The sequence below is a fragment of the Schistocerca americana genome, chromosome 7, assembly GCF_021461395.2.
Source record: "Schistocerca americana isolate TAMUIC-IGC-003095 chromosome 7, iqSchAmer2.1, whole genome shotgun sequence".
In the NCBI taxonomy this organism is placed as follows: Eukaryota; Metazoa; Arthropoda; class Insecta; order Orthoptera; family Acrididae; genus Schistocerca; species Schistocerca americana.
The window spans coordinates 360,312,032-360,339,491 of record NC_060125.1 but is presented as its reverse complement, the minus strand read 5'-3'; the positions used below and the strand labels follow the sequence as shown (position 1 = coordinate 360,339,491).

The following is a 27,460-nucleotide window of genomic DNA, read 5'->3' as shown; positions in this document are numbered from 1 at the left end:
TATTTAAAAGATGCATCAAATTTACAATTTTCAAAAAATAAGGTATGTACTTTTTTCTCAGAAACAATTGAAGTGATTTTTACATAATGTTCTCTGGTTTTCTGTTTCATCTCTTTGCATGTAGTAAACTTCACTTATGAGGTTTTTTTTAGCATATCGAATAGGAGAATTTTAATAATTTTTTAACTATAATTCCATAAGTATAATATAAAATTCATGCAAAATTCCAAGCACTTTGCCCCCTATCTCAGCTTACACACAGAATCTCAAAATTTACTCTTGAGACAACATTTACAGGGTTTATTGAAATAAGTGTACAACATTTCATAAATCTAACCTTCATAGATTCTGAGAAAGGGGTACAAAAGCTCAAAAAACACGATTTTCAGGAAATTCAATTTAAAGTTCAACCTAACTTTTTTCTTATGTCATCTCTTCAGAAGTTCCCAGATTTGTACTGAGGGTCTTCCTTCCCTTCAAGGCTTCGCTTCTGATTTATTGTTTTCTGTCTTCTTTCCTTTACCAGATCTTCGATTGACTTTTCACCTGCAAACAGAAGGTTATGCTTCTGAATATGTCTTGAGTGAAAGTTCCTATCTTAGAGTCAGTTCTCTCTAATCGCCACGATATCTTGACGATTTCGCTCGTGCTACCAGAAGCGGAGAGAATCGGTGCTACTTGAAAGATATTCATTTGACTCCTAGCGCTGCAAACGTCAGGCTGTCCCTAGATGCGAAGTATTACAAAAGGCTTGCGTCCACTAGCAGCTAACTTTCGTTAGCACTTGCTGAGGCGCTTACATTGGAACAAAAGCTTACTGAAGTTTACTTATTCAGGCCACTGGGACAAGTTTATTTCAGGAACTCCCCACAAGTACTTGTTACAGAAGTGCAGTTATTCTTAAAAACCAGAGCAGTCGCCACTGTTCTCGCATTATTATTAGTGAATAAAAAGCGTGACGAAATCCAAAAATAAAAATTTAAAAACATATAAGAGGAGTAAATATTGGTGTCACCAATAAACGCTATTCCAATTAACTAAAATCAGAGGACTTCACATAAATTAAAAACTTAGTGGAAGTCGTATGCAGATTTCGAACATGTTTTGTCTATTGTATCATCAAGTATTCCATAACAGAAAACAAAAATGCGCCTCAGTATGTCACCAAGAGACTACTTGTTGATTACTATTCGACTTCTGCAAACAGTATTTACAAATTTTATCACAGATGTAATGCATTTATGTTCACAATGACATTAAGAAAATCCGCTAAAACTGAAAGATATCTGTACCATCGTACTACTGTCCATTCTGATGAAACAAATTGAATGATAAATTCATTCGCAGTTCCTTGACTTGTGGTGTCAATTATGTGTCTTTAGGGGTTCCAACGGTACATTTATTTCTGCCCGTCTTTGTGCCATTCTCCTTTTCGACAACAATATTTTTGCGCCGGTACGGAACAATCGCAATTTATGTAAGTTTGAGAAAAACTTCGACAAAAAACAAATTCGGCAAGTACTTGCAAACAAGATAGAAGAACCTAAAACGAATTTTCGCCTGCAACGGAGTGTACGCTGATTTGGGACTTCCTTACAAATTCCTGTGTGCCAGACCGAGACTCGAACCTGGGAACGCTATCTGGCGCAGAGTTTTAATTTGTCAGGAATTCTTATGCAAGGAACTGTTTCCACTAACTTGCGAACCTCCTGAATGCAACGAAACTAGCGGACGTCGGCGGGAGGGTGGCGGGTTAGCAGATATGGTCCTTCGTAATATTACATATAATTCTGCGACCGTATGGATAATGCACCATACCGCAGAAGTAATTTCAACAGAATGCCTAATAAATACGACCTCAGAATTACGATGTTAGAACGGTTGCAAGACGGGCAAATAAACTGCAACGACTCAGAGAGGAAGGCTCAATTGTTATCTACAATAAACGAAAACAAACCAGCCGTGAAAGTGTACATTGCGGATAAATCCGCTGAGAGCAGTGGCCACAAAGTAGATAGAATTGGTATAGGCCAAAATAAAACACAGTTTCAGGAAGAACAATGTCGCTGGTGACATGTCAAAGGAAAGATTGCACAGTCTTGTTAATGCTGCTTCCCTTCAGTTAATGCACAGGACTGACAAGGCTATTGCAGGAAAGTGGAGTAGCTGGATCAAGAGCGCTGAACACGAGATGGAATAATGGAAATAGCCATCGATGATGTTATCATCAATACCATGCCCTCAAGCGATAATGACAAACGATCATCATCATCATCTTGATTCTAAAACAAATCACAGTGATCTGTAGTGAACATCACTATGACAATTCTTTCAGGTACAGTTAATTACACTTTCTAAACAATACTGCTGTGCTGCGTATAATAAATGAAATGTGCAAACAGATTCCAAAAATAAGTTTTTTTTAATTTCGATTCATAGTGTCGAAAGTTGTACATTTATCTACTTTCATTTTTGATTGTTTTCTACATCTACACCTACATACATACTCCGCAATCCACCATACGGTGCTTGGCGGAGGGTACCTCGTACCACAACTAGCATCTTCTCTCCCTGTTCCACTCCCAAACAGAACGAGGGAAAAATAACTGCCTATATGCCTCTGTACAAGCCCTAATCTCTTTTATCTTATCTTTGTGGTCTTTCCGCAAAATGTAAGTTGGCGGCAGTAAAATTGTACTGCAGCCAGCCTCAAATACTGGTTCTCTAAATTTTCTCAGTAGCGATTCACGAAAAGAACGCCTCCTTTCCTCTAGAGACTCCCACCCGAGTTCCTGAAGCATTTTCGTAACACTCGCGTGATGATCAAACCTACCAGTAACAAATCTAACAGCCCGCCTCTGAATTGCTTCTATGTCCTCCCTCAATCCGACCTGATAGGGATCCCAAACGCTCGAACAGTATTCAAGAATAGGTCGTATTAGTGTTTTATAAGCGGTCTCCTTACAGATGAACCACATCTTCCCAAAATTCTACCAATGAACCGAAGATGACTATCCGCCTTCCCCACAACTGCCATTACATGCTTGTCCCACTTCATATCGCTCTGCAATGTTACGCCCAAATATTTAATCGACGTGACTGTGTCAAGCGCTACACTACTAATGGAGTATTCAAACATTACAGGATTCTTTTTCCCATTCATCTGCATTAACTTACATTTATCTATACTTAGAGTTAGCTGCCATTCTTTACACCAATCACAAATCCTGTCCAAGTCCTCTTGTATCCTCCTACAGTCACTCAACGACGACACCTTCCCGTACACCACAGCATCATCAGCAAACAGCCGCACATTGCTATCCACTCTATTCAAAAGATCATTTATGTAGATAGAAAACAACAGCGGACCTACCACACCTCCCTGGGGCACTCCAGATGATACCCTCACCTCCGTTGAACACTCACCATCGAGGACAACGTACTGGGTTCTATTACTTAAGAAGCCTTCGAGCCACTCACATATTTGGGAACCAATCCCATATGCTCGTACCTTAGTTAGGAGTCTGCAGTGGGGCACCGAGTGAAACGCCTTCCGGAAGTCAAGGAATATGGCATCCGTCTGATACCCTTCATCCATGATTCGCAAGACATCATGTGAAAAAACGGCGAGTAGCGTTTCGCAGGACCGATGCTTTCTATAGCCGTGCTGATGCAGGGACAGCAACTTCTCTGTCTCAATGAAATTCATTATATTCGAATTGAGAATATGTTCGAGAATCCTGCAACAAACCGATGTTAAGGATATTGGTCTGTAATTTTAAGGATCCGTCCTTCTACCCTTCTTATATACAGGCGTCACCTGCGCTTTTTTCCAGTCACTCGGGATTTTACGTTGGGCAAGAGATTCGTGATAAATGCAAGCTAAGTAAGGAGCCAATGTAGTAGAGTACTCTCTGTAAAACCAATACATAAAACATACATTAGTTACAGGTAAAACTCTCGAGCAATAAATTACGTGATTTCCGATTCGACAGAAGGTCGCTTAAGCTGGCAATATTTCCGCGAGTGCAGCCTCCGATTTCGTGTCAGGTGCAAAACGAGGTTAGTGGTTCCGGCACTGCACCCAGCAGCCGACACTGCCTTCCCCTCACCGCTCCTCACCGCCAAACATCCATAATGCGGGGGCACGGCCGTTCCCGCCAGCCATCGCGCCGACCGTCAGCTTATCGTGGACAGACAGTACCTTCATCCTCTCTACGTTTCCATCATTAAGCACTAGAACTGCATCATAAGTTACAATTTTGACAACCGTAGCACATGAAAATGTGGTTTTAGGGCATCGTTTCGGTATGATTGAATTCACTCATTTGGATTCTAGGTTTTTTAGAAGTTCAAGAACGACCACAAACCAGTAAGTGTGTTTGACGACATCCTGAATACAACTTTTAACCCTCTCCTTGCCATCCCTCTGAGCCTGCAGATACACTACTGGCCATTAAAATTGCTACACCAAGAAGAAATGCAGATGATAAACGGGTATTCATTGGACAAATGTATAATACTAGAACTGACATGTGATTGCATTTTCACGCTATTTGGATGCATAGATCCTGAGAAATCAGTACCCAGAACAACCACCTATGGCCGTAACAAGGGCCTTGATACGACTGGGCATTGAGTCAAACACAGCTTGGATGGCGTGTACAGGTACAGCTGCCCATGCAGCTTCAACACGACACCACAGTTCATCAAGAGTAGTGACTGGCGTATTGTGACGACACAGTTGCTCGGCCACCACTGACCAGACATATCAATTGGTGAGAAATCTGGAAAATGTGCTGTCCAGGGCAGCACTCGAACATTTTCTGTATCCTGAAAGGCCCGTACAGGACCTGCAACATGCGGTCGTGCATTACCCTGCTGAAATGTAGGGTTTCGTAGGGATCGAATGAAGGGTAGAGCCACGGGTTGCAACACATCTAAATTGTAACGTCCTCTGTTCAAAGTGCCGTCAATGTGAACAAGAGGTGACCGAGACGTGTAACGAGTGGCACCCATACCATCACGCCGGGTGATATGCCAGTATGGCGATGACGAATACACGCTTCCAATTTGCGTTCACCGCGATGTCGCCAAACACGGTTGCGACCACCATGATGCTGTAAACAGAACCTGGATTCATCCGAAAAAATGACGTTTTGCCATTCGTGCACCCAGGTTCGTCGTTGAGTACACCATCGCAGGCGCTACTGTCTGTGATGCAGCGTCAAGGGTAGCCGCAGCCATGGTCTCCGACCTGATAGTCCATGCTGCTGCAAACGTCGTGGAACTGTTCGTGTAGATGGTTGTTGTCTTGCAAACGTCCTCATCAGTTGGCTCAGGGATCGAGACGTGGCTGCACGATTCGTTACAGTCATGCCGGTAAGATGCCTGTCATCTCGACTGCTAATGATACGAGGCCATCGGGATCCAGCACGGCGTTCCATATTACCCTCCTGAACCCACCGATTCCATATTCTGCTAACAGTCATTGGATCTCGACCAACGCGAGCAGCAATGTCGTGATACGATAAACAGCAATCGCGATAGGCTACAATCAGACCTTTATCAAAATCGCAAACGTGATGGTACACATTTCTCCTCCTTACACGAGGCATCACAACAACGTTTCACCTGGCAACGCTGTCAACTGCTGTTTGTGTATGAGAAATCGGTTGGAAACTTTCCTCATGTCAGCACGTTGTAGGTGTCACCACCTGCGCCAATCCTGTGTGAATGCTCTGAAAAGCTAATCATTTGCGTATCACAGCATCTTCATCCTGTCAGTTAAATTTCGCGTCTGTAGCACGTCATCTTCGTCGTGTAGCAATTTTAATGGCCAGTAGTGTATTTACACCAACTAACGTGGCACCGATGAAGACTGGGATGTTCATCTGTTGACACCATGCGGAAATATGTAGCCCATACTGCACTTTTCATGTCACTTACAATGGATAGGTTTTGCCTGACAACCTTACCATGATACACGTACATAAATCTCCGTCAGTATCAAGGAGTAAAACAAAAATTGCTTCTTCATAAACAAAGGAGATGGTCTGTCACTGTTTCTAAGATTCAGAACACTGTCACAGTTGATCTATAAAACCAAAGAGTAAATATCACAGCCATCTAGATGTAAGCTCTCCAAGTTTACTTGAAAGTAATCCATAGAATCGTTATTGCTTCAAAAAGTGGCCGTGTTAGGAAGGTGGCGTCGCAGATTTATTTATTTTTCAGGCATTCGAGTACGATTTCAGCATTGAAACTTTGGGAACTTACTGTCCATGAATTCTAATACTAAATAAAAAATAAACTGAAAACTGAATTTCATGTACGTCCCCCTCAACGCGACGCTATCGCAATCTATAACGACAACGAGTAGGAGCGTCGCTTCTGATTGTGCTAGTAGGCTCTTGAACTTCTCCTTCTTAACTATATTCCACTACATTCTCAAAGACATCAAAACTGTTATTTCTATTAAATGTAAAACACAATCTTTTACATTAAATGAGAAATTACAATAAATGCTATAAAATAAGTGACTCATGTTATGACAAGACGTTTTCGTTACGACATCCAGAAACTTTTTTGAAAACAGCATTAGCCCCTCCTCACTCAACATGAACTGCCATATCGAGTAAACTGGGTTTGGAGTGTGGACACCGCAGCTGGACTCGTATAGGGCCTAGACGTGCAGTAGATCATATCCCTTCTGGTCAGTCTCATTTAGGCTATTGACGATTTCCCTAAATCATTTGTGGTTAATGCTGGGGTGGGTGCCTTCACTAACACCCACTTCCTCTTACATCAAGAGATTTGTGCTCCGTCTCTCTTTTTAAATTTCGGACAAATTAGAGTATGTTCCTATTTTCCGAGGGAGGCCGATCTCAAGAGACTGTTGTTCTCAAAAGGTAGGTATCTGTTCTGATATAATAGCCTGACAAACACAGTCTAGCCCTTTAAAAATGTTCCGAGCAGTTAATACAGAGCAGTATAGTATTACCTTAGTTCGTTTCTGTTTCATTGTGGGAGTGTTCTATCTTTGGTGAAATTTCTCTGCAGGACTCTTCAGTGGAGTGAGCATGGAGAGTGGGGTAGCAACGACACCCTGGGCGCTGACAGACAAACCCCGCGAGAGGGCGTACCGGATGGCGGAGGCGCTCGGCTTCCAGGCGCAGGGCGATAACCACACTGACGACGACGACGTGCGGCTGGCTGCCTTCCTTCGCGCCGCCAACTACACAGACCTCACCGATGACGACTCTATCGCACTCACGGATTTCGTAAGTGAATTGTTTCCTAGAGCAAAACATGGATACCATTTTAATCAGCAAATTGCTGTAGAACCATATGTTCGAAACAAACACACAATTAATAAATACACAGTTAGTTACAGTTAAAATTAATTACTTTTCCCATAGATCAAAATCACGACAGACTTGTAATGTGCAGCATGTAAACAGAACTAATATAAAATACACTACTGGCCTTTAAAATTACTACACCAAGAAGAAGTGCAGATGATAAACGGGTATTCATTCGACAAATATATTATACTAGAACTGACATGTGATTACATTTTCACGCAATTTGGATGCATAGATCCTGAGAAATCAGTACCCAGAACAACCACCTCCGATACGTCTGGGCATTGAGTCAAACACAGCTTGGATGGCGTGTACAGGTACAGCTGGCCATGCAGCTTCAACACGATTCCACAGTTCATCAAGAGCAGTGACTGGCGTATTGTGACGAGCCAGTTGCTCGGCCACCATTGACCAGACGTTTTCAATTGGTGAGAGATCTGGAGAATGTGCTGGCCAGGGCGGCAGTAGAACATTTTCGGTTCCAGAAAGGCCCGCACAGGACCTGCAACATGCGGTCGTGCATTATCCTGCTGAAATGTAGGGTTTCGCAGGGATCGAATGAAGGGTAGAGCCATGGGTCATAACGCATCTGAAATGTAACGTCCTCTGTTCAAAGTGCCGTCAATGCGAACAAGAGGTGACCGAGACGTGTAAAATGGTTCAAATGGCTCTGAGCACTATGGGACTCAACTGCTGAGGTCATTAGTCCCCTAGAACTTAGAACTAGTTAAACCTAACTAACCTAAGGACATCACAAACATCCATGCCCGAGGCAGGATTCGAACCTGCGACCGTAGCGGTCTTGCGGTTCCAGACTGCAGCGCCTTTAGCCGCACGGCCACTTCGGCCGGCACCGAGACGTGTAACCAATGGCACCCCATACCATCACGCCGGTTAATACTCCAGTATGGCGATGACGAATAAACGCATCCAATTTGCGTTCACCGCGATGTCGCCAAACACAGATGCTACCATCATGATGCAGTAAACAGAACCTGGATTCATCCGAAAAAATGACGTTTTGCCATTCGTGCACCCAGGTTCGTCGTTGAGTACACGTACACAATCGCAGGCGCTCCTGTCTGTGATGCAGCGTCAAGGGTAACCGCATGGCGTTCCGTATTACCATCCTGAACCCGTATTCTGCTAACAGTCATTGGATCGCGACTAACGCGAGCAGCAATGTCGCGATACGATAAACCGCAATCGCGATAGGCTACAATCCACCTTTATCAAAGTCGGAAACGTGATGGTACACATTTCTCCTCCTTACACGAGGCATCACAACAACGTTTCACCAGGGAACGCCGGTCAACTGCTGTTTGTGTATGAGAAACCGCACGTTGTAGGTGTCGCCACCGGCGCCAACCTTGTGTGAATGCTCTGAAAAGCTAATCATTTGCATATCACAGCATCTTCTTCCTGTCGGTTAAATTTCGAGTCTGTAGCACGTCATCTTCGTGGTGTAGCAATTTTAATGGCTACTTATGTACAATTAATGTTTTAAAAAAATGTGTAGCCGTATGCTGGCCATTTACAGGTCTTTATTAATGACTCTTTACCTTTGATCATAAATTTCTCTATGGTGTAGAAGGAGTCGTTGAGGAGAAACCTCTTTAATCCACTTTTAAAAGCACTTCTGCTATCTGTCAGGAATTTTATTTCCATGGGTAACTTGTGAAAGAATTTTATAGCTGCATATTTCATCCCTTTCTGCGGCAAGGTTAAATCCATTATAAGGGAAGGGGGATTATTTTTCCCTATATTCAAACTTGTGAATATCTCTGTTACTGTGAGACTTACATGTGTCGCTGAAAACAAATTTTCGTAAGTGAATAAACGTACTGTGACACTGTGGTGAATGTTTCCAGTTACTTTTTTGCCTCAATAAAGAATTGTCCGAGACTATCATTTCACAAGACATCAGTGAACGAAAATATGCCATATAACTTAACAATTTCTTTACACCAAAGTTGGCGTTTATTCTTTTGGCAAAAGTAACCGAACCTAATCGTTTAGCAGGTCCACTACATGGTTTTTACAGTCGAAGTTTTTAACATAAGCATACCTAACCTTTTTATTACTTCTTGTTGGTAAACTAGGTTAACAGGTGAGCAATTTTTGACAGTACAAAACTGCGTACCCTGCGTTTTATCAGAGCTTAAAGCTAGCCCATTTGTGCAACACTATTTCCTCTGTTAATACTTCTTTGCTCAGCTTCACAACAATGCTTGTATCTTCTATAAAAGGTCTACTGTAACGCTTCTTTCTGATTCAAATAAAATGGCAGATCGTTAACATAAACAATAACAGTAGTGGGTTAGTGATCGAACACTATGTTACTCCCATTGCAATCTCTCCCAGTACAGGTGACGTAGTGACCGAGTTTGTATTACTCAAACAGCCTAAGATAACTTTTTGCGTTCTATTTCCTAAATAAGAACTGAACCAGGCATGTGCTGAACTACATATTCCATAAAAAATTGACTTCCTCAATAAAATATTATGACTGACACAATTAAATGGCTACGATAAGTCACAGAAGATCGCACTTGGTGATGTTTTATCATTAAAAGATCTTATTATGTACTCAGTTAGTGTACAAATTGCTGACTCAGCAGAATAGTCCTTTTGAAAACCAAACTGTGTTTGGCCAGGTATCACATTGGTACACAAAATTATGTAAGGAGTGACACCGGGCGATAGTCATTGACATCTGACGAGTCACTCTTTTTATAGAGAGGCCTAACAATGGCGTATTTCACTCTTTCTGGGCAAACACTCTGAGTTAATAATGCATTAAATAACATTACATATTGAAGAGACACAACAGTTTAGTGTCTTATTGGAAACAGTGCCCTCACGCCAATGCGAACTTTTCCTATTTACATTCACCTTTATCTTCCTTATTTCATATGGATGTGTGAGATTAATTCTTATTTCACAAAATGTCCTCTGTATTGCTTCTTCAGTCTACTATTTAGCTTTCTCTTCTGAACTACTTGCACCATTTTCTCATCTATTTTTAAAAAGTAATAGTTAAAAATATCCGTATACATATCCTTCCTTTTATAGTACTCTCTCTTTTAACAATACTCCACACCGCTGACATTCGTTTACCTCCAGATAGGCATGCGTCTCTTTAACTTCTGCTAGCTGAATGATGCATTACCTGCAAGGATGCTGCTATCTTGAGCAACACCGGTAGGTAAATTTTATGTATCCTATTTATAAATGGTTAAAAGCACGTCCAGATTACTTTCCTGCTAGGATCCTTCAGGAATTGATCTCTTCTTTCTGTCTGACAGAAGGGACAGTAATTCATCAACATTTTTTCATGATAACTTCATAAGTAACTAGTGGAGACCTGCATACTGTCACAAAAGTAAATATTACATTTCCCAGAAGTAACTCACAAGCACATGATTTTATATCCTGATAGATACAGAACTTACTTATCTCTATATTTTTGTGTTTACATCATTTTCTTATGAATCCAACAACTCCTCCTTTATCCATATGGTATCTACATGGGTATACAGTTACCTCATAATCACTTACTATTGTAATTTCCATCCCTCTAGTTATATGGTGTTCAGACAGGCAAATGACATGAATTCCTTTCCAACTATTACAATCTTGTAAACAAATTAACAAGACATTTACTTTATTTTTTACCCCCTAATATCATGATGAAGCACATTGAGTTCACTTTTCCCTGAGTTATTACAAGACAAACTGGTAGTTTCTGTCGATTTAATTCCCTTTAATGCTTTGTGACTAAATTTTGTTCTGATGTAAACTCAGTGTCTCACTTGACCACAGGAATATGCCTCTGCGTACTGGAGGGCACCCTTGTGTTTTCTGCTAATAGATCTACTAATTTATTCTTACTCTTCCCATTCAGATGTAAACCGAGGTAAGAATCTACCCATCTTCATATAGCAACTATTGGAACAGCATCAGTACGAGATTTTTCACCCATCCGAAGGACTCCTCTCAGCTTTACGACCGCTCGCCTTATGGCAAACCCAGGGCTGGTCATGGAGCCAGAGAACCTCCACAGAACCCGCGTTTGTCGCTGTTAGCTGCTCCTGTTTCGTCCAGGTCACCCTTAATACAGTCTTTTTTTGTTTTTTGTTTTTTTGTTTTTAGCCAGACTCTTTCGAGCTCCCCCAGCTAACAACATCTGGTCTTCTTTGTTGACAGCCTTACACATTTGTCCCAAATTTTCTGTTGCCTGTACAATACTAGCACTTGGTTTCACAAAGCTTGTGATCTGGTACTCAGAACATAATTTTTCCTGTAGCTGCTGTTTTACATCCCTCGCATAATTGCTACTTGTGTTTCACGTGACTTATCTGTAATTTTCTTAACGTTATTCTGCTCTACCCTACATTTCACAACATCGGTGTGAAGTTCTCCATTCTCCAATTCGGTAGCAAGAGAAATCTATTGCTTAGCAGCATTTCGAAATTTCCCCTGCTCACCCTCTCCTTACCACCTCTTCCAGCACCCCTTCTCTTTTTCCGTTCAGCTGTTATAACTCAAATCTTACCACTTTTTCCAGCACCCCTTCTCTTTTTTCCGTTCAGCTGTTGTAACTCAAATTTCCGTTTTTCTAACTCTGCCTGGCTGACGCAAATACTCGCCCCCTGTTCCTCGATTTTCCGGCCTTCCTAGCATGACAGACAGTTCCATGAAGAGACCCACTGATCACTCCATTCTCTCCCCCACTGTAACCACCCCAATTAAACTTTAACATGCAATTTTCGCAAAACACTCACTGTTTACATAATCTGCGAAAAAATCCGCACTTATCACACATGGCTGATCGATTTTACCGATAGACAGATTGAAACAAATGTAATAGAAATTTATGTTACATTTTTCATAAGATTGATGCACCTAAATGCAGACCTAAAATTACGACTAGGCACACTAAGAAAATACACTTTTTATGCTCTTTTGCCTTATTTCACACGGTACTAATACTGACACTAATGTAATTACACTTATATGTACAGCAACAAGAAACACTTAAAAGTAACTTCCAATCTCTTATTTAAGTAATTACGTATGAAAGAAGAACTCCCAACTACCTAACTGTAACACCCCACCCGTCACTTATCCGGTTTTGGCGTGTGTTCTCCACAGCTAATTGACTAACGGATCAACAGAGAGTGCAAAACTGCCGCAATATCGGATAACGCAAAAAAAAGTAATAAGGCCCAGTGACTCCTGATTGAACTGCGGTGGCAGTGTTGACATTAATTGATTCAGAATTGATCACTTTTAATTAAAAAGGGGTGCACATTGATGTTATATTCAGCTATTGAACACCAGATGCAAATGTTGAACATAAAATTAATTAAGAAAGTGACTTGGGATTTCAACTACTTGATTTAAAACCGATGCAGTCGATTAGCACAAATTTATTTTAACTCCCGACCTTCAATCATCACATTACAAGACTCTCCTATCAGGCAGTGGTAATAAATTGCGTTTGCGTGGAGTAAAGTGCGATAACTCAAAAGTAATTCCTATCGACTGACCCAGGCGTAATGCGAGGTGCGAGAAGAATTCTACAATATACGGCCCATGAAACCCTCGAGGAAACTTTGCTGACATGATCCAACAAATTAATCAGTGGCTGGAGCAGGCGCAATATCACCGAATACAGCGTGGCAGAGGTGTGTCATTGTGCGGACGTCAGACGACCTCGTGGTGCTGCAAGGCTGCGCTCATCTATTCACTCCTAGCTATCTTGCTCTTCACATAGCTGAACCAAAACTTATTATCTCCAAGCTCAATCGTTCCATTTGCTAAGTCCTAAACTGCAGAGATGCTCACTCTTTCTCAGGCAAGCTGAGTAAAGAACGCCACGTCCGCACTCTAGGCAAGCTGGGAATGGAAGACCACTACAGGGACTTCTCCCAGTCTGCTCTTCGCCTCTGTTTCCCCACCAGCAAAATCACTCACGCCAATTGCAGTGCAAGTCGCGTTAATTATGCATCACTTCCCAGTGCCGACCAATGCCTGCTCTGGGAAGTGAACAAATTCCCACAAAATTTCCCTTCCTCTCAACTTCTGCTATTTAGCTCCTCCCAGGCCACCCATCAAGGTTAGAGTCTGCAAAAAACACCAATTTTTCCGGAATTCTGACTCCCAGGAGAGTACTTCAAATTCCTTGGTCCTATGTTCCCATCAGAGGCCGGCGTATTTCATTCTGTCGCTCTTCACCTGATTTACTTCAGACTCTGTGGACCGTGAATTCAGTGTGAAGTTGCTATAGTCACGAACACACATATTTTGGCCTCTATTGATCGCTCCACCTTAGCTTTGTGCGGCTTACTCGCATGTTTCACTTAAAACAGGATGACGGATATTTATCAACAGGCGTACAAGTTCTCCGTCTGCTTCCTGGTACACCAGCATGGGGTCAACCACCTACTCACTGTCACTCATCTTAAGGCAGCTGGAGGCCACGCCCCATTACCGCTTTCTCAGAACTTGAGCCGCCCTAAGCTGCCTATTGCTACTTCCCTTTGCCGCTCCCCAGCCAGCCACGGTCAACTCGAATACTTCCCTGGGATAAACTAGCCTCCAGTAAATCGATGTGTTTCCACAAGGTTTTCATCTCGTGTGAATTACTTTAAAACCATCACCCAACATTAATTATAACAATACGTCCATACTATACCCTCTACAAGATGCATTGTGCCTTGTCAGTCATTTTTGTTCAGCCCTACTGTTCACTCAACATGAGTTAGGTGATCTTTAATGACGTCATGTAAGGGCATAGCCCTTGCCATCTTACATAACTGCTACATGGGGACCTGTGTTTCAGTATTTGAGTGACAAATGAGATTAAAGCTTCGGATACTTAATACTATTGCGCTGCAAGCAAAAACATGCATTTTAATGAGTCCCACAACCACAAGACTGAGAGCACAACCTAAGACACATAAACCTCATGTTTCATTGATGCCTATTATTAATTCTAACAGTACACCTGCCTCCAAAGTCTCTCATCTGCTTGATGAAAGTCTGAAGCAGTACTATACTTTTGATAAGTCACACTCAGATAAGAACATAAAATTCAAGATATTGAAATTCCTGCTGGTGCCAGGTTTGCCACGTTTGCTGTAACTAACCATTTCCAAATGTGCCAACTGAAAAATTAGTACAACATAAAAAATTGTTAATTGCAGAAATATCAGAAATCAAGGACATATTGCAGCTAATATTGTCAAACAATTACTTAACATTTAATGAAAAAGTGTACCAGCAGAAAGAGAGTCTTGCCATGGGCAGTAGTATATCTAGTTTCCTGGCTGATATCTTTCTCAGCCATCTGGAAATTAAGTTCTGTAAAGAAAACAAAAGACTCAAAAGGAAAATAATATTTTACCAGAGATATGTTGATGATAACTTGCTGCTCTTTGATGGAACAAAAGAGAAGACTGAAGAGCTACTACCATTATTCAGTTCTTTCTGCAAAAGCACTGACTACAGATAAATTCATCTTCGATCATGCCATATACAATAATATCTTTGAAGAGTTAACAAAAGAGTTTATGGAAATGTACCTCTTGAGTGAAGTGATATGCATTAAAAGGATGAAGAAACCAATGTATGGTGGTGTTAAAAAGTTAAAAACGCTTTTCTTTAATTATGTGGTAAGTTTACACTGTTTTGCACATTTTTCGGTATTTGATGTCCGAAATTCATAACATAACATCAAACCTTTTCATGAGAGGAACGTGCAATTCACCTCGTTCAAGAGCAAAAATAAATCTTGTAGTAAGACAACTTACGCCTGAGGATGGCCCCATGGCGTCCGAAATGCATCGTGTAGTTAATAAAACACGAAAATTTTTGAATGAAGACATTTTTAATTCATACTTGTAGTGTAAAGAAAGGCTTTATAACCATTTAACCTGTGATATTGTGTAGATTAATTATTTATTGTCCTTAACATTATTTATTGTGTAAAGTGTACTTTCAAAGATAAGAAACAAGTTAGATGCAGGTGATTGCATCTTCGCCTATAATATTTGTTTACCTAAGAGTATTGAATAGACTTGGGGATAAGAGGAGTTTGTGGCACAAGTGGACAAGAAGAAGGGAACGGTTGGTAGGACATGTTCTGAGGCATCAAGGGATCACAAATTTAGCATTGGAGGGCAGCGTGGAGGGTAAAAATCGTGGAGGGAGACCAAGAGATGACTACACTAAGCAAGTTCAGAAGGATGTAGGTTGCAGTAAGTACTGGGAGATGAAGAAGCTTGCACAGGATAGAGTAGCATGGAGAGCTGCATCAAACCAGTCTCAGGACTGAAGACCATAACAACAACAAGAACCAATGTCCCTTCCAGATGCAAGCCAGCTGTTTCCTGAAGATGGCCTAATAAGACGAAAACTAGTTCGAAATAAACAGGATCATGTTGAGCAAAAAGAATGTACTTGTATTTAACCTTAAATATGGCATTGTTCTACCAAAAAGTATCGCAAGAATCCATAAATAACATAATACACTGAATTCATCTGTTTTGAATTTACATTAATAAATATCATTTGGCCAGCAAAAGTGCCTGATGTAAGATGTTTAATTAAAACACGCTGTGGGTTTTCATCTAAGGATTTGCCCTGATTGTTTTCCCAAAAACTTAACACTTCGCCTATCTATTTCTTGTATTTCATTGTTTGGATACACAACTGTAATGACTTGAGAAGTTCTATGAGTATTGTTGAATTGGTACATGCTCAGTCTTATAAAAGTTAGCTGTAATCCATTTGTTTTGAACGACCTGTCAATGCTTTCAAATATTTAATTAACTGTCTCTTCAGTAAGAGGACTGGCCAACGTTTTATCCCTATACTTATCGTTTAACTCGGCTTCTTCACTTTCTGTTTTAGCTTATTTACCGCTTCTCGTTATTCCCATCTCTTTTCTTTCGATTTGCTTGTATTTATTTTTACTAGCAATCCACCATGACCCATTCATTGTATATGTTCAGTCAAATTTCTCCTATTTTACTCTGACTTTTCTTTTACACTGCAAATGTTTAACTCATTTCTGTTATCAATATTTTTCATTCTGATTATTTCACGTTTCTTGACACTTCTTAGAAAGCTCTTCTCCATATTTGATTATGCATTTCTTAGTACTTGTTCGCCCTCCATGATTCACTTCCATAAAATAGTATCACTAGGGAAACAGTCTTATAACACTTTAATATTGTAGGTTTCCCTAGGTTTGAGAGTTTTATTAAAAAGCTGCTGATTGTTCTTCAAATTTTACTAAGTGTACTAACTTTATTTTGTATATTGCTTTGTCATAATTTCACGTTACATCACATCCTAAATATTTGAAATGTTTGACTTGTTCTATTATTTTAGTTTAATGACAAATTTTAATCTATGATGGGTACTTTCCTATAAAAGCTATAGTTCAGGTTTTCTGCACAAGAATTTATAAATTACATTTGTAATAAATGTTATTCAATTAATGAACAGCTAGCTGCAGTACATTTTCTTCCCTTGAAACAGGTGTAAGGTATTCAGCGTAAACAAATGGTTTTAATACTGATATGTCAGTCAGCTATGCTACAGTGTTTAAGTATTAAATAGAATGAAAGATACACCAAATTCGATCTCACTTCTTTTGTTTGTATGGATTAAGTCTTTTAGTTTCCAACTAAAACCTGCACACACAATATATTTTCGGACTGGCTCTGAACTGCTGACATAAAATTTCAGAAATATCGTTTATAATCCATTATATACCATAGATAATTCTTAAAAAATTATCGAAAGTCTTCTCAGATTTTAAAAATACTGTGATCCTTGGCTAAACTCTCTTTGTTTTTCATTAACTTGTAGTTAAATTAAAATAGTGTGACTAGTTAAATGTACTTCGCAGACTATCACTTGTTCGTCACTAAGTAAATATTCAGTTGTTGCTTTCACTCTGCTGTTAATAATTCCAAATTATAGTTTGCAAGTTTCGTCAAGTAGTTCTATTGCTCTTAATTATATCAAACTGTTTTTCTCCTCTTATTCGTACGATGATGTTAGATTTGTCTTCTTCCAGTTCTGAATGATATTCTTTTGCTTCCAACACATATAAAAATATGTAGCAGTATAAAATAAAGCAGCATTCCCCATCCATAATTAACACTGAATTAAATCAGTCCTTACCATTTGCTTTCTGGCACTTATAGGCGCCATCATTTATTTTGTATTAATATCATCCATTGACTTTAGCTTACATACTTTCGTCAGACTGTAAAATTTTATATTTTTATGCAGTCCTTTTCCTAATGTTGTTTAATTTAGCTGTCTTCCTTTCTGACAGGTCTAATGCTTTATATTTCACAATCCCAAGCTTGTATCCCTGGCAAAAAGTATACAATTTGCGTCTTTTGACAATACTAGTGGAAGATATACGCTTCATATTAGAAACAACAGAGGAACCAAATCAGAAACAATGGAGCACTACATCTCCTTACTTAGAATTTTGATTACAAAACATCTCATAGTATAATCTGGAATATCCCGTACAGTACGAGATTAGGAGTAAATGCTAACCAATGAATACTAGTCATTCTGAAAAATGATATCTTTCTTGTAGTTTGTTATAGTAATACGGTATCGTACATAACGTGTTTGCTTTCTCATTACTTTAGAAAGTTTTCTGTTTCAGGTGATACTGTGGCAGTACACCACATAATGTGATAAAAATGATACTGAATAACTTCGCAAATATAACAAAACTGATGTCATAACGAAATGAATACTATCACAGAAAAACAACAAAGACTGTAATCAATTAATATGATCTGCGAATGTAACTGCAATCTCTGTACCTTTTGCAAAACGATCGCTTTCTCTTCCCTTTTGTTTCTTCATAGTGTGAGATGCCATCTTGTGACGAGGCACGAAAACGTGTAAAGTTTCATTTAATATGTAGCCTAAATATAATCAAATATTACTTAAAAGTGATGTAAAGTTTTATATGTACCAACTCCTATATTCATGAAGCTTCAATATCAACGTTTTTATGCAAATTTTATAGGGGAACGTTGGTGCAGAGGTCAACGCCATTGTTCTAAATGATAACGGCCCAGAGTCGTAATAAATGTCTTAACATTTGCTAATTTTGACAAATAAAAACAAAGTAAACGTAGCAGAATTCTCTTGATTAGCGATTCTTCCTTTGATACAGTAAAAGTAATCAGTTTTTTCCAATATTGATTCAAATTTTAGTAAAATGACTTCAGTATATTATTTTGATTACCGCTTAACGGAATCTACGAGAATCCCCTAAACGGTACAATTTCACTAAAATAAATCAAATAACTAATAAAATTCAACTGCAGTAATAATTGCAGCCATTCTGTCAGTGGGTGGTGTCTTTTAATACAAAAACAACGTGTCGGGTAAACTAACTGCGAGAAGTACCACAACTAAGTCACTGGCGTAAATAATTTTCCAGTTGTGAAGCGGCCAGAATAACACTAACTCCAACGTTTCGTAACATATAAATAACAATACATAAAAGAACCAATACAATACCTCGTATACAGTTATGCCGAACCGCTCTTATTTAGACCCATGAGTAGTTAATATCTTTGATTCTAAGAACATTGCGCCCCTTGTACAGGAGAAGCGCTGTCCACTGCCGCTGGCGTTCCTGCCCGTCGTGGAACCGCCGTCGGACTCAGCGGTGATCCTCGAGCCTCCAGCGGACGTTCTCGAGGCAGGCAGCTACAACCAGGTACCCATCATGCTGGGCGTCACTTCCGGAGAAGGGGCCGTCGTACTCATGTGTAAGTAAAAAGACTGTGAATTCCCTGGCTCCATTTCCTCTGCTTGTATCATACATGATTCCTTGCATTTTTTATAAACCTCCAGTCAGATTCTACATCTATACATTGTATTGTGGCGTGGGGATTCTCCTGCCTCCTTTGAGATTCTGGATCGAGTTCAGAGTACTTTGCTACGTTTTGGCTCAATTACTTGATTTATAAAAAAGTACGATTATTGCACACTCCAGAATAACTTACACTCTGATATATTTGCATCCGAGAATAGTGCTCGTCTCAGTTTCAGACTGCATTAATTGACAAATTTGACGGTGGAGCTTGTAAAATCCCAGTCATTGATTGACAGTCGTAGGATAGGTCCTCACACTTCACCTTTATTCTGTTTGTTGAGACTGATTACCTTTGGCTGTGATGACTCTTTCTGTAGTATTGCATGAATTAACAAGCCAAGTACACTACTGGCCATTAAAATTGCTATACCAAGAAAAATGCAGATGATAAACGGGTATTCATTGGACAAATATATTATACTAGAACTGACATGTGATTGCATTTTCACGCAATTTGGGTGCATAGATCCTGAGAAATCAGTACCAAGAACAACCGACTCTGGCCGTAATAACGGCATTGATACGCCAGGGCATTGAGTCAAACACAGCTTGGATGGCGTGTACAGGTACAGCTGCCCATGCAGCTTCAACACGATACCACAGTTCATCAAGAGTAGTGACTGGCGTATTGTGACGACACAGTTGCTCGGCCACCATTGACCAGACGTTTTCAATTGGTGAGAGATCTGAAGAATGTGCTGACCAGGGCAGCAGTCGAACATTTTCTGTATCCAGAAATGCCCGTACAGGACCTGCAACATGCGGTCGTGCATTATCCTGCTGAAATGTAGGGTTTCACAGGGATCGAATGAAGGGTAGAGCCACGGGTCATAACACATCTGAAATGTAACGTCCACTGCTCGAAGTGCCGTCAGTGCGAACAAGAGGTGACCGAGACGTGTAACCAATGGCACCCCATACCATCACGCCGGGTGATACGCCAGTATGGCGAAGACGAATACACGCTTCCAATGTGCGTTCACCGCGATGTCGCCAAACACGGATGAGACCATCATGATGCTGTAAACAGAACCTGGATTCATCCGAAAAAATTATGTTTTGCCATTCGTGCACCCAGGTTCGTCGTTGAGTACACCATCACAGGCGCTCCTCTCTGTGATGCAGTGTCAAGATAACCGCAGCCATGGTCCTCCAGCTGATTGTCCATGCTGCTGCAAACGTCGTGGAACTCTTCGTGCAGATGGTTGTTGTCTTGCGAACGTCCCCATCTGTTGACTCAGGGATCGAGACGTGGCTGCACGATCCGTTACAGCCATGCGGATAAGATACCTGTCATCTCAACTGCTAGTGATACGAGGCCGTTGAGATCCAGCACGGCGTTGCATATTTTTTTACCCTCCTGAACCCACCGATTCCATATTCTGCTAACAGTCATTGGATCTCGACCAACGCGAGCAGCAGTGTCGCGATACGATAAACCGCAATCTCGATAGGCTACAATCCGATCTTTATCAAAGTCGTAAACGTGATGGTACGCATTTCTCCTCCTTACACGAGGCATCACAACAATGTTTCAGCAGACAACGCCGGTCAACTGCTGTTTGTGTATGAGAAATCGGTCGGAAACTTTCTTCATGTCAGCACGTTGTAGGTGTTGCCACCGTCGCCAACCTTGTGTGAATGCTCCGAAAAGCTAGTCATTTGCATATCACAGCATCCTCTTCCTGTCGGCTAAATTTTGTGTCTGTAGCACGTCATCTTCGTGGTGTAGCAATTTTAATGGCCAGTTGTGTAAAAGGATAAACGCAAAATACCAGGTGCCATTACAAACTTTCCAGAAAACCTCGAGGCCAACCTGTCAGTTTAACGTTGGTAGGTGTGGATTTTCAACCAAACACACTACACAAATCAGAAACTGTTTATCGCAGAGTGCTTTAGAAGCTGTTAGACACACGTTGCGTAGTCATGTAGCGCCATGATTCACACAAAAGCGGGCTCTTTGTAGAAAAGTGTTCGTATGTTCCAGTGTCCAATCTGCTAACACAAGCGGGGATCGCCGACATGAAGGAGAACTTCACGGCGCTGGTTGGCTCCCAGCTGCCGCTCCCCACGGAGGAACAGCGGGCCCGTGCAGCGGAACAACTGGAGCAATTCTACTTTGGGGACGAGGGCTTCTCTATGGACCAGATGCAAGCTGTTATTGATGTAAGCATACGGCATTCGCAGCTCCACTGTGGCAGGGAAACACTGGGATAGCTTCAGCCTGAGTTCCGTATCATTCGCCAAACGTGAAGGATCCGAGCCGATTTAAGAAGCATTCTTGGTTTGCGCACTTGGAAGGGCGGTTTTCTGAACAACAAGTTGAGGTTATTGATTCTGACAAAGAGATGTGTGTAAGTCTCCTCTTGAGGCTCTGCTAAATTTGTTTCTGATGACGTATGAGAGGTGGTGCAAGAGAGGAGATTGTTTAATCTTTAAATGTGTTTTAGTGAGAGAGCCCTTCACAGGTGGCTGATTGTAACAGCCTAGCCGTACACTTGAGGGCTGTAGTTGATGTACTACGTCAGGCACACCTTGGAGTTTTCTGTAGCACTACCATGCGTCTTCTAAAGATAACCTCTCGCTGCAGAATACAACACTCGGTTGCGATTACGTTCATGAAATGGGACTGTAGCTATTACGATCATGAAAAAATACAAGAATATTGTTCAGAGAAGAGTACAAAAATTTGTTACAACGGATACGATTTTAATGAATGCTCTGCTTCTTGAAACAAATTTAAACGTTACACATGAGGCATTACACATCTCACTCGTATAAATAATTACTGGACATTCGTGAGTAATAATGATGTTGAACGTAGATTCTGTACCAAACTTGAAGATAGGTTTTAACATATGATCTCAGAAAGATTGACTCAGTTTCATAACATAGTTATACAATGACTTAACTTTTGCGATCGCACCTGGGTTTGGATTCCATCCGACTCTGCTTGCTACCACAAGAGAGTTTCTGTCTCGAGGATTTCAACCAATCACCGTCCACGAAGTCTGCGCTACAATATGCGGTGGTGTTTTGTTCAGCCAATAGCAAGCGACGACGTTTTTTCCAGGTGGATTGTGAAGCCTTGACTCATCACCAATACGCCACCGGCGTCCTTGCCATACAGCAAGTCTTGTGACATATTGCACCATTGTTGGCAACCGGAATAAAATAATAATTGGATCCTTTTACCGACCTCCTAATTCAGATGATACAGTTGCTGAAAGGTTCAAAGAAAACTTGAGTTTGATTTCAAACACGTACCCGACTCATACGATAATAGTTGGTGTTGACTTTAATATACCCTCGATATTTTGACGAAAATACATGTTCAGTTCCGGAGGTAAGCATAAAATATCATCCGAAATTGTGCTAAACGCATTCTCTGAAAATTATTTCATGAGCCCAAGCGAATAGTAAACGGTTGTGAAAACACACTTAACCTCTAAGCAAGAAATAATCCTAAGTTAATAACGAGCATCACAACCGATTCATGGATTAGAATATTGTAATTCCGAAATCCTCGAAAAATAAGCGAAAAATATACCTATTCAAAAAAGCAGATAAAAATTCATTTGACGCCTTCCTGAGAGACAATCTCCACTCATTCAAAATTAATAATATAAGTGTAGACCAGATGTGGCTTAAATTCAAAGAAATAGTATCGGCAGCAGTTGAGAGATTTGTACCAAATAAATTAACAAACGATGGAGCTGATCCTTCTTGGTACACAAAACGGGTTAGAACACTGTTGCAGAAACAACGAAACAAACATGCCAAATTTAAACAGACGCAGAATCCCCAAGATGGGGGATCTTTTACACAAGCTCTAAATTTAGGGCGGACTTCAATGCGAGATGCTTATAACAGTTTCCACAACGGAATTTTGTCTCGAAACCTCGCAGAAAATCCAAAGAGATTCTGGTCGTATGTGAAGTATGTTAGCGGCAAGATACAATCAATGCCTTCCCTGCGCTATAGCAATGGAGATACTATCGAAGACACTGCTGCCAAAGCAGAATAATTAAATACAGCCTTCCGAAATGCCTTCACAAAAGAAGAAGAAGTAAATATTCCAGAAATCGAATCGAGAACAGCTGCCAACGTGAGTAACGTAGAAGTAAATATCCTCGGAGTAGTGAAGCAACTTAAATCACTTATTAAAGGCAAGTCTTCTGGTCTTGACTGTATACCAATTAGGTTCCTTTCGGAGTATGCTGATGCATTAGCTCCCAACTTAACAATCATATACAACCGTTCGCTCGACGAAAGATCCGAACCCAAAGACTGGAAAGTTGACAGGTCACACCAATATTCAAGAAAGGTAGTTGGAGTAATCCACTAAATTACAGACCCATATCGTTAACGGCGATATGCAGCAGGATTTTGGAACATATATTGTGTTCGAACATTATGAATTACCTCGAAGAAAACGGTCTATTGACACACAGTCAACATAGGTTTAGAAAACATCATCCTTGTGAAACACAACTTGCTCTTTATTCGTATTGTGTTGAGTGTTACTGACAAGGGATTTTCGATCGATTCCGTATTTCTGGATTTCCAGAAGGCTTATGACACGGTACCACACAAGCGGCTCGTAGTGAAATTGCCTGCTTATGGAATATCGTCTCAGTTATGTGACTGGATTTCTGATTTCCCGTCAGAGATGTCACAGTTCGTAGTAACTGACGGAAAGTCATCGAGTAAAACAGAAGTGATTTCTGGCGTCCCCCAAGGTAGTGTCATAGGCCCTTTGCTGTTCTTTATCTATATAAACGATTTGGGAGACAATATGAGCAGCCGTCTACGGTTGTTTGTAGATGACGCTGTCGTTTATCAACTAATAAAGTCATCAGAAGATCAAAACAAACTGCAAAATGATTTAGAAAAGATATCTGAATGGTGTGAAAAGTGGCAGTTGACCCTAAATAACGAAAAGTGTGAGGTCATCCACATGAGTGCTAAAAGGAATTCGTTACACTTCGGTTACACGATAAATCAGTCTAATCCAAAGGCCGTAAATTCAACTAAATATCTAGATATTACAATTACGAACAACTTAAATTGGAAGGAACACACAGAAAATGTTGTGGGTAAGGCCAACCAAAGACTGCGTTTTACTGGCAGGACACTTAGAAAATGTAAGATACCTACTAAGGAGACTACCTACACTACGCTTGTCCGTCCTCTTTTAGAATACTGCTGCGCGGTGTGGGATGCTTACCAGATAGGACTGCGGAGTACATCGAGAAAGTTCAAAGAAAGGCGGCACGTTTTGTATTATCGCGAAATATGGGAGAGTGTCACAGAAATGATACAGGATTTGGGCTAGACATCGTTAAAAGAAAGGCGTTTTTCGTTGCGACGGAATCTTCTAAGAAAATTCCAATCACCAACTTTCTCCTCCGAATGCGAAAATATTTTGTTGACACCGACCTATATAGGGAGGAACGATCACCACTATAAAATAAGGGAAATCAGAGCTCGTACGGAAAGATATAGGTGTTTATTTTTCCCGTGCGCGATACGATAGGAATAACAGAGAATTGTGAAGGTGGTTGGATGAACCCTCTGCCAGGCACTTAAATGTGATTTGCAGAGTATCCATGTAGATGTAGATGTAGATTACGATTTACTCAGTATCAATTTAATGTATGTGTTACACTTGCCGTTCTTAATTCTTTTTTTTTTCTTTTTCTTAATGGGGCATTCTCAAAGACACTAATAATTTTTCAAACTACGAATTAAGCCAGAAACACCAATGCCAATTCACCTTCACTTCAAACCACTCATCTTACACAGTACCTCACCCTTAGGTCTGATTCAGTTCGAAAATTCTTAATTACTACCTTGCTCCTGTTCGAATATTGTACCTTCACATTTCGGAATATTTTCCATCAAGGTTATCTAACTGATTTATAATTTCTTTCTTGATGCATTACTTAACAATTCGTCTTCTTGTTGGCATTGTTGCAGTCACAATATACTACGAGATAATCTTATTCATAATTTTAAGATTTCTTTATTTACAGTCATTTCTCTCTGTTTACTCATCACATTGCCGTCCATGTAAACGTTATCTCTTATCACTTCTCTCACTTTACTTGGTGCATTTCCATAGATACAAAATAAATAGGCACTAATTAAGCAAATAATAATGCACCGAAACCTGCTTCCATCTTCCGGTATTTTCCTGCTTTTTTAACATTTCGCATTTCACTAGTTTCCGATGGGATCCAGTTGTTGTGTACTTGCAGGTGAGGGTATCTTGCTATTGGTACCATAAAATTCTTCCATCGATAATGCGTTCTCATTTCAGTGATTCAGCTCTCTGTCGTCTCTCTCTCACCCACCAGGTACATAATTCAGAATTATTATTTGTAACAAAATGTATTAATTAGAGACAAGTAACTGTATTGTAATCCTGTAACAGAAAACCAGATTCATTAATCACTCATATACTACATTACACACTTTAACAGAATTCTTGGACATCATTTAATTTACGTGATTTACGTGTCGTTAAGACTCTGTGTTGTACCGTTAGCTTGTCTAGGAATTCACGCTGCCTCTGACCCATATCATACTCGTACACACTACCAGTTTACATCTACGTATTAAATTCATGGAGACTATAATATTTCTTAATGAAATCAAAGCTCCAAAACAGTCGTTCCTTTAAGCTTTACTTCATTAGGATATGCATCCTTGTTGAATGCAAACGTTCTGTCTTCCACCTCAAAGATTCGTCTCCATTGCCACCATCTTTCATTTGTTACTCAGTGCCTGCCCTGTTTTATAACGATCATTTTAACTCTTTTCCATCAGTTTTCAGTGCCCAATTGTAACACCCCAAGAAACCAGAAAACCCAAATAAGAATGTCATGATAATTTAAAGTAGGGAACAGTGTTATCCTGACAGGTACGACAACTTTGACAATAATATAACACCTTAAAGTTTCGATGAACACCAATTTCAATAATTACTGAGTATGCCAAGCTATAAAGGTAGAAAGAAAGAAAGGTTATTTTTAATTTGCTATTGTGGGTGTTGGAGAAAACAATTCCTTTATTCCCACATACATTTAGCAATAACTGAACACTACACACATGAATGAATCGTGTAGACATGAACAGCACGGAATAACTAACTAAAGCTAAGTCACTGTATCACTGCACGTAAATTAACACTTCACGGAATGTTTATGAAGCACTGTACACTTGTAGGGATCGATTGTCAGAAATAGGACACTACATGACTCCCCCCTTTAATGCTAACGATAACGCAGATTAAATTTCACACGCCGTCCAGCTCTTGTAACTACTTCTTTCTTGAAACCGGGCGGTACGTCACGTGTATCAGTGGTTGTGTCAGGGAGTGGTGTAGTAGTCCTCGACGTCGGTCTTGGTGCTGCAGTGACTGGTGTTAGCTGAGCGTTGTGGTGTTCATGAGGTACAAGAACACATCTTGTAGCTTCTCCTGTCTTCTCTGGTTTGTGTTCAGTGGTAGCTGTGGTGTCTGTTGCGTCCAGAAATACAGGCTTGATACGGTCCACTGCAACTGTGGTGGGCGTACCGTTAATCATTATGCGGAAAGTATTGGTATCCCTACTGACTACCAGATATGGTCCGTCACATGGTGGCTGCAGTGGTTTAAGCACAGTATCATTGCGTAAGAATACATGCGTGCACTTGTCTAGCTCCGCAAAAACGAGCGAGTGTCTTCCAAGCTGGTTTCTGGGCATTGTTGGTCTCAATTGGCGTATCTGCTCTCTTAATCTTGTGGCGAATTCTGAGGCTGTGATTGTATCACCTGCCATGCTGTGCAGAAATTCTCCAGGCAGGCGTAACGTTTGTCCATACACCAGTTCTGCTACTGTTGCTTTCAGATCACTTTTGAATGACGTTCGTAGACCCAAAAGTACGATAGGTAGTGTCTCTGTCCAATGCGGTGTTGCGTGACATCTCAGTGCTGCCTTTAACTGTCGATGGAGACGCTCAACCATGCCATTTGATGCGGGGTGGTATGCCGTGGTGCGTATGCGTTTCGTACCTAGTAACGTAGCCAATGCTTTGAAAACGTAGGCTTCAAATTGTCGTCCTTGATCAGTTGTAATTCTCTGTGGAACTCCAAACCGGGCAA

At 40.6% G+C, this 27,460-nt stretch overlaps 1 protein-coding gene across 1 annotated transcript in view; it reads left to right on the top strand.

Moving 5' to 3' along the window:
• Nucleotides 1-27,460, top strand: part of LOC124622930 (cholinesterase 2-like) — a 98,957-nt gene that overhangs the window by 35,637 nt on the left and 35,860 nt on the right. The window contains exons 4-6 of the mRNA XM_047148720.1: nt 7,063-7,283; nt 19,039-19,204; nt 21,299-21,477. Coding sequence (XP_047004676.1) covers nt 7,063-7,283; nt 19,039-19,204; nt 21,299-21,477 — 566 coding nt within the window. The remainder of the gene's footprint in view (nt 1-7,062; nt 7,284-19,038; nt 19,205-21,298; nt 21,478-27,460) is intronic.